This window comes from Acanthisitta chloris, unplaced genomic scaffold, assembly GCF_000695815.1.
Source record: "Acanthisitta chloris isolate BGI_N310 unplaced genomic scaffold, ASM69581v1 scaffold38678, whole genome shotgun sequence".
NCBI lineage: Eukaryota > Metazoa > Chordata > Aves > Passeriformes > Acanthisittidae > Acanthisitta > Acanthisitta chloris.
The window spans coordinates 2787-10957 of NW_008687160.1; the positions used below are offsets into that span (position 1 = coordinate 2787).

General features: G+C 53.0%; 1 protein-coding gene across 1 annotated transcript; it reads left to right on the forward strand.

The window, feature by feature from the left end:
- Positions 1-656: 656 nt before the first annotated feature.
- On the forward strand, positions 657-4871 carry RLBP1 (retinaldehyde binding protein 1). Its single transcript, XM_009080482.1, has 7 exons — positions 657-719; positions 1001-1129; positions 1413-1614; positions 2688-2866; positions 3546-3704; positions 4315-4425; positions 4536-4871. The coding sequence occupies exons 1-7, from the start codon at positions 708-710 to the stop codon at positions 4692-4694; spliced, it is 951 nt and encodes a 316-aa protein (XP_009078730.1). The 5' UTR covers positions 657-707; the 3' UTR covers positions 4695-4871.
- Positions 4872-8171: the final 3300 nt, after the last annotated feature.

Sequence of the window (8171 nt, forward strand, 5' to 3'; positions counted from 1 at the left end):
GGTGCCAAGCATCCCTCACACAGCCTGGGCTTGGAGCTGGTGCTACAGCCAGGCAGAGGCAAGTGCTGGAGGTAGGATGAAGGCAGCCCTCCTCCTCCTCTCCCCCAGGAATGGGAACAAGGTGTTCTCCCAAACTGCATTGGAAAGATGCTGAGAGGCTCATGGTCCAGCCTCTGGAGCAGTGGGGCTCGAGGGTTTGGGAAACACTTTGGGGATATTATTTATTTTGGGGATATTATTTATTTTGGTAGTAGAAATAAAAGGCTATAAAAGGACAAGCTGTCAGGCTGCCTGGCCAAAGCTGGGTGCCTGTCTCTGCCCATATGAAGGTGGTCTGAGACAGAACAGCGCTGGATGGGCTCAGGGTGTTGGGGGTCCTCATGAGATGCCCCTAACCTCCAGAGGAAAGGCAGAGTGAGAAAAATCTATGGAGGTATCAGATGATCAATATCAATACACACATTTTTAAGCTGCTTTTGCAAACATCTCTGATGTTTCTCCAGGCTGCTCAGCTTCTGGCAGGCAGGCAGCGGTGCAGGTAGTAGGTGATGGAGCTGAGGAAGGTTGGGAGTGTCCTCTGGCCACCCCCCTCCGCCCCCTTTTAGCAAGAGGGGCAGAGGGAGGGGGCCAGCAGGGGCGGGGGTACCACTGCTGATTCCTCCTTCCCTCTCCCAGTGTCCTGCAGACGACGGAGAATAGAGGACAACATGTCTGCGGTTGTGAGTACTGCCCCTACACCACCCCATCCTCTGGGCTCTGAGCATCCCCTCCTTGCAGTGCTGGGATGGCGTACACCCTGTGCACCCCTTGCCCCCCAAACTGCTCAGCTCCCAGCAGAGAGCCTGGACTTCACGCAGTCCATCCCCATCCCATTGCACCCACTCGAGTCCATATGTGGAGGCTCTGCCCTTCCCCATAGCCCCTACCCCAGGAGACTTGCAGTGGGGCAGGGAGGCGTGGGGCTGGCTGGAGAGACCCCACATCCTCTCTTCACCCCCAGACGGGCACTTTCCGGATCGTCTCGGAGGAGGAGCAGGCCCTGCGCTCCAAGCTGGAGCGACTCACCACCAAGGACCATGGGCCTGTCTTTGGGAAGTGTGAGAAGATCCCCCCACACACACTGCAGAAGGTGAGGGCAACTATGGGCAGTGGTGGGGCAGGAGCAGCCTGAAGCTCCTGCTCCTCCTCAGGGGCCAGAGGAGACCCTCAACAGGCTCTTATATTGGGGGGATGCACTTACCCCAAAGTGTCTCCAAGTAGGGGACTTGGCTGACTGAATCCCCTGCTCTGGGATGCTGCAAGGAGCTTGACTGTCCTCCCCCAGTTTTTGGGTGCCTAAATGACTCCCAACGGGTTGTTTTGGACTGTGTGTGTGGCATCACTGAGCTGGGTCCCCTCTCTGCTCCCCCCAGGCCAAGGATGAGCTGAATGAGACAGAAGAGCAGAGGGAGGTGGCGGTGAAGGCGCTGCGGGAGCTGGTGCAGGAGCGGGCGGGCAGCGAGGACATTGGCCAGGCAGTGGCTGAGAAGGTGCAGGGGAAGGATGACTCCTTCTTACTCCGCTTCATCCGTGCCCGCAAGTTTGATGTCCAAAGGGCCTACGACCTCCTGAAAGGTGGGGAGGGGTCCAGGGCTACAGTGCTGGGTGAAGATGGGGGTACACATCCACCAGCTCCAGTTCTATGCTGATGCCTCCTAGGATCTTGTTCTGGTCTGTGGTGGCAGAGCAGGACCCTGGCATGGAAAGGGAATGAAGAGAGAGGATAAATAGGAAAAGACAGGGCTGCAGGGCTTGGAAAGGGTTGGGATGGGGAAAGAAACAAATGAGTGTGATGCCAGGCATTCTGCAACACCAGAACAGTCTCATTCCTTGCAAATTTACTAGACAAAATGGGAAAAAAACCACATTTGGTGGTGGCAGGCTATTTCATTTGTGCAGCAAACCCAGCTGGTTTGGGCTGCATCCCCTTGAGGTCCCCATGCCCCATACTTGCCCTATACTTGCCCCTCCATACCCCTGTAAGAAGCCAGTCCTGCACCTCCCTGATACTTCTGTGCACAGTGCCTGATGGGCTCAGAACCCCTGGGACACCTCAGGGGCTGTGGGCAGGTTGGAGGGCTTGTGGCACCTTTTCCCCACACTGAAAGTGACCCCTAGGAATGGAGGGGGAGTGGGAGGGCAGCCTGAGGGGTGACTGCCGGCAGGGACCTGCCTGGCTCCAGTTCTGCTCTTCTTTGTGTCAGCTTGGGGGATAATGAGTTGTAATTATCAGTGCTGGCTCCCAGACCAGCTCTTTTTGTTTGCCTGCATTTTCCCAGGATGAAATTCCTTATTTTGTGCCTGCAGGGCGCCAAGGGAGGGGAGCTGGGGGATGTCACCCAAATGGGGAGGAAGGGGAGAAGGGAAATGAGGGAAAAAATTGCTTTATTACTCATTGAGGTGTTGGAGAGAAGGGAGATGTGGGAAGCATGGGGAGGACAACACTGAGAATGCTGAGGCTGTTGCTGAGCTGCTTTTCCCCCCTTTGCTGGAAGAGACCTGGCCCATGTGGACCACAGGCACTCCACAGCTCTCAGGTCGAGGACAGACATCTCACCATCACCAGTCCATCCAGTGTCTGGCAGCTCCCCCAGCTTCCCAAGGCTGGGCCAGCAGCCACTGTCCTCCCAATTTCTGCCTCTCTCCAGGCTATGTGAACTTCCGCCAGCAGTACCCTGAGCTCTTTGACAACCTGAGCCCCGAGGCCGTGCGCAGCACCATCGAGGCTGGCTACCCTGGCATCCTGGCCAGCAGGGACAAGTACGGCCGAGTGGTGATGCTCTTCAACATCGAGAACTGGGACTACGAGGAGATCACCTTCGATGAGGTCAGTCCACCCCAGCCATCGCTCCCAGAGCAGAGCAGTCCTGCTCCCTGGCTGGTCCTGCTCAGAACATCTGAGCACAGCTTCCTTACAAACACACAAGAATATGTCTAGGCATCCAGCTGGAAGAAAATCTGTAGCCCTTTGAATTTATCCTTTGAGGGAGCCTGGGAGAGCATGGTCAGTCCCAAAGCATCTCCCTTCCTTCACTGTGATGTGGTGAAAGGTGCAGGCCAAATTTGGGGTTAGCATCCCTCAGCCCAGGTGACATGAGATGAAGAAAGGCACCACACTTAAGTCGTGGTGCTTCAGAAAGGAGAGGCCTACAGGCCAGAGAAGGAAAATGAGGCATGGGGCATGGAAAGGGCTTCTTGGCAAAGAGGTCTCCAGGTGCATTACTCACAGCTACTCGCAGCTCCATTTTCTGCTCAGCTCTGAATTTGGTTGCAACATAAAATTGATCCAGATCTAGGATGCTCCCAGCTTGAAATGGGAATATGGTGGTGGTTCAGCATCCTCCAAAATGCTCTCCATGATCTGAAGTCCTGGGGTTGGCTGGGACAAGCAGACTGGAATCAAGTAGACCCTGGCTAAAGCTCCATAGGACTCTTCCTAGGAACCTTCAGGGGTCTATGGGAGGTGATACGTCATACAAGACCCTGCTCTCTCTCCTCTCCATCAGATCCTTCGTGCCTATTGTATTATCTTGGAGAAGCTGCTGGAAAACGAAGAGACCCAGATCAATGGGTTCTGCATCATTGAGAACTTCAAGGGCTTCACCATGCAGCAGGCATCAGGGATCAAACCCTCTGAGCTCAAGAAGATGGTGGACATGCTGCAGGTGAGGTGGCAAAGTCCATGCCCAGCAGTGTCAGAGTGCCCTGGGGGAGCAGAGAGGTGGCAGGACTGGCAGGGTTTGGGATTGCCACCACACTGGCACAATGAGAAAGCATCACAGAGAGGCTGTTCCCTATCACCCTCTCCTTACCTTGCCAGCTAATTGGCTAATTGGCTTAATCCTGCAAAATTGATACCTATGGGTATTTTTCCACACTGTCTCCCTGCCCTCTCAAAAGCCTGTGGCATGGCCAGGAAGCCTTTCCTCACCAGCCTCTCAGCCCAACCTGGCCCAGGCTGGATGAAGGCCCACAGACACTCCAGGATTTCTGCCCCTGGACCAGAGTCCAAAGACACTCATCTCTCCCCAGGGAAGGAGTGGTCCTTCTCATGGAGTGGGAGCAATGAGCTATCTGGGAGGCTCTTCAGCTCCCTGGTGCTCCTGGTGCTGGGATAGCTGATCCTCTGGGTCAGGCCCCAAAGGGGCCATCAAATAGAGAAGGGGAGATTGGGCAAGGAGAGCCATGGCAGTGCCAAGGTGACCATTGCTGCCTGCCTAGATTTGGGTGGACAGCACCATCTGTAACCATCTATGTCTGGGTTTGTGATCCTAGGACTCCTTCCCAGCAAGGTTCAAGGCTGTCCATTTCATCCACCAGCCTTGGTACTTCACCACCACCTACAACGTGGTCAAACCGTTCCTGAAGAGCAAACTGCTGGAGAGGGTGAGTGTGGGAAAGGGACCCAGAGGCAAAGGCACATCCCTGGGTGAAACAGAGTGGTGGGGAAGGATGGCCCTGATCCTCTGCTGAGGGACACTCCTGTCTCCCTCCAGGTCTTTGTGCATGGGGAGGAGCTGGAGTCCTTCTATCAGGAGATCGACGCTGACATCTTGCCAGCAGACTTTGGTGGAAACCTGCCCAAGTATGATGGCAAAGCAACTGCAGAGAAGCTCTTTGGGCCCCGCATTGAGTCTGAAGACACAGCTCTCTAAACCAGGGGCCTGCTCCTCCTCCCTGCACAATAGCATCAGAGGTGGCCCTCTAACCCCAGCCACCTCCTTCCCGTAGCATTGGTCAAGTGACTGCTCGTGATGAGGCACTCTGGGCGCGTTGTTCCACGCCCTGTCCCTCCCCTCCCCACACCAGGCAGCAGGCTGCCCGGCAGCTCTGTCCCTCCCAGCCACAACATCCTTCCCTCCGGAGCCAGCAGAGAAAGGAGGCCACCAGCCCTCTCCCACAGCATTCCCTAGAGCTGTGGGGGGAGGACAGGAGAGTGTCTGCTCTGGGAAGGGAGGGCTACAGTGAGGGAGAAATAAAGTGTTTAACAGCAGAGTTCTTGTGGCATGTGGCAAGGAAGTGGGGTGCAGTTTTTTGGGCACTGGCTGTGTTGCTGGTTCTAAGGGGGCCAGGAGGAGGGTGCCTGTCTCCCCTCATTGACTACCCTTTGGCACATGGGCCAAGGAACTGCTTGTCTCCATCCTCTCTGCATCTCAGATCCTGCCTGAACAAGAACTCCCAATTCTTGATCATGGGTGCTAACCAGGAAAGAGAAATCGGCCCAAAAATGCAAACAAAAACCCAACCAGGGGCCCAGTGGAGCTGTCTCTGCCTAATTCCTGCTCAGCCAGGCAAATGGGGAGGAGGAACAGAGGCTGCAGCAGCCACTGAGACTAGGAGAGGGATTTCAACCACAGGACAATGAAAGACAAGCAGAACTTACTTTCCTAAATCCTTCAAAACCCTCAGCACAGCTCTTTCTCCTAGCACTGCACTGTGAAAGGGAGCTCAGTCAGGGAAGCCTCACCAAACCTGTGGAGGGCAGAGAAGGGTCCCTGCCCAGGAAATGAGCTATGCCTGATGCTAATTAGACCTTGCTAATGTGGAGTCCGTGGGACCTGGGTGGGGAGGAGGGAGGCAGAAGTAGCTGTGTCCCAGGCAAGGCAGTCTGTTCAGGTTCATGAGCCAGGTATCTCCTCCAAGGAGCCAATCTGATACCTGTTTCCAGACCATCTTCTCCCTTTGCCAGCAGTAGGGCTTGGAGAGGAACAAGTTGCTGGTCTCTGCCCAGGTTACCTTTTTCTCTCAGCCTGGTCCTGCAGTGTACCCTGTCCCCCCTCCCAGCTCCACGTGGGCACCTTTCATCAGCCAGAGGACCAGCCCCTCACCCAAAGCTGGCCGAGGTGGAGGTGCTGACAAGAGCCACATTCATCAGGGCATTGGCTCAGGCTCAAACCAAACAGGACATCGGCTCCAAAGCTGCAGGGAGGATGGGGCCTGTCTGGGCAGTGGTGGCTGGGGTTAAATCCCTTTGCTCCAGCCTCAGCAGCATGGCTAGTCCGTGCGCGGTGAGTCCCAGCCTGATGCTGAGCCAGCCTTGCGTGACAGCCACGCAGAGGGAGAGCAAGAGGCGCCTCTGCTGCGTTTGGCTCCTTACTGCATCTGGAGCCGTCCCAAGGAAACCACGTGTGACAACCCTGCAACCATCAGGCCAGCGCAAACACAACAGCACAGCTTGCCTGGGAGACAGAGCAATTGCAGCTTGTAAAAACAAAGTTAAAAAAACCCCATGCAGACATACAGGAGCACCAACATTGCTGCCTCTGGGATTTAGACTGGGACAGTCACAGCTCTTGGGAGGTCTCCGTGGCTGCTCACCACTGCTAAGACAAATTGTCAGCCAGCAGCTTGCTTTGATGGGGACACAGAACAGCACAGCAGACTGAGCAGGGAGCAGTGACTCTGACCAAGCCAGGAAGGAGTTTTGAAGTAGAACTAAAAGCTAAATCTCAATGGCCAATAAACTAGAACTGATGCCCAAAACACTGTCTCCCACAGAGCAACTCCATTACAAGGGAAGAGCAGTGATGGTCCTGGCCTGGCCCAGTCATCCCAGCAACTCACCCTTCCCACTTTCCCTCCACATCTGTCTCACCTGGTCTGTGGATAATAAAGCACAGATTAGTGAGCTCTTAGCGTCAGGTGTGTGGTGCTTTTGGCAGGGCTGTTGCATGCCCTGGGCTCAGAGATGTCACTGTCCTGGCCAGAGATGCTGCTGTGTGTTTTTTCTGACAACAGCTGAAAGATTAGGAAATCCACTCACTCTCACATGGGGGTGAAAATAACAGATGTTCTAGTCCACTGGCAAAAATAACCCTTCTTCAGTATTTTCAGGGTAGTTATAGAAATTTTTAAGCTGATGCCATGTCTATTGTCCACTGGAGTGGAATTAAAAACCTCTCTTGGCCAGAAGACAAAAAGCAACTAGGAAAGGCTTGAGCAGTGTAGAGCGCTTTTATCCATGTGTTGTTACATACAGTCCATGTTACATACAGTCTCATTCACCTACCTGACACTCTCTTCAGATTTTAGGGGGCAGCAGAGACAGATCTTTAACATGTGGGCACAGAAACTGCAGCAAGTGAAACATGGAGAAGACACTCCCAGTACTGCCACTCCTCTTACCCTCCCCATCCCAGTAGCGTGGATGGAGTACAGGCTTGAGATTTCTCCCTCAAAAGATAATTTAGCACTAGATTAGCCAAGTAGGGCCTCAAAAATGTAGAGGGAACACTCAAGTTCCTGAAAAAGGAGTTACTGACAAAGGTTGTCCTGTCTGGAAGTGAGAGTAGCAAGCCAACTCCTGCCTTGGCGTATACACCACAGGAATACAGGGACAGACTTGTTTTAGACAGCACTGGTGAACAGAAACTAACATCTAAAACTACTAATTCCCATGTAAGGGTTGGGGCTACATGATTCCTCTTGTTCCTCCTTTAGCTAATCCGTATCTCAAAGCTGAGGGAACATGTTCACATGCCCTGCTGCATTTTAATCAGTATTACCTTGTTGGCCAATACATCCTCAACTCAAACAATCCTCTCCCAGCTCCAGGGGCAGTAAGAAAGCCTTGGATGCTTTACCTGTCAGGAGTGACAGCTGGACTCAACCACACAATAAGTTTGCACACAGGCACTAGATGTAGCACTGACTTCAATAAGTCTTTTATTTTTAAATAAAGAAATCCCACTGAATCAAAGATAACAAAATTACATTTTGTTTTGCAATGACTTCCATTTTACACCACACAAAGAAACAAAAATCAAAGAAAAAAAATCAAAGACATTGTTTTATATATATTTATATATAATTTTAAAGGTAAACATCAGCAGATATAGAAAAATTGCATTGCTAGTTGCAAATCATCTCCCCTGCAGCTCTCAGCTCCAGAGAATCTGACTCAGAACACGGCAGCAGGGAGGGTGTCTCAGTATACAAGCTTCTTCAGGGCAGCATTTAGAGATGGTTGCAGAATATAGTTTTGCCAAATCAGAAATATTTTCATAGTCAACTGCTCACCAAGAACATCAGGAGTCACTCTGCCTGTTGTAACACAGATGCACAAGCGAAACAAGGGCACAGGTCTCCTCTTCCCAAGCTCTCCACACACCTCTTTAGCTTGGAATTTTCAG

What these genes read in the sequence shown, in the direction of transcription:
- RLBP1 (XM_009080482.1), top strand. An exon ending in AGGAGATCACCTTCGATGAG is followed by an intron (nt 2,867 to 3,545) that starts GTCAGTCCACCC and finishes CCTCTCCATCAG; the next exon opens with ATCCTTCGTGCCTATTGTAT. An exon ending in AGATGGTGGACATGCTGCAG is followed by an intron (nt 3,705 to 4,314) that starts GTGAGGTGGCAA and finishes TTGTGATCCTAG; the next exon opens with GACTCCTTCCCAGCAAGGTT.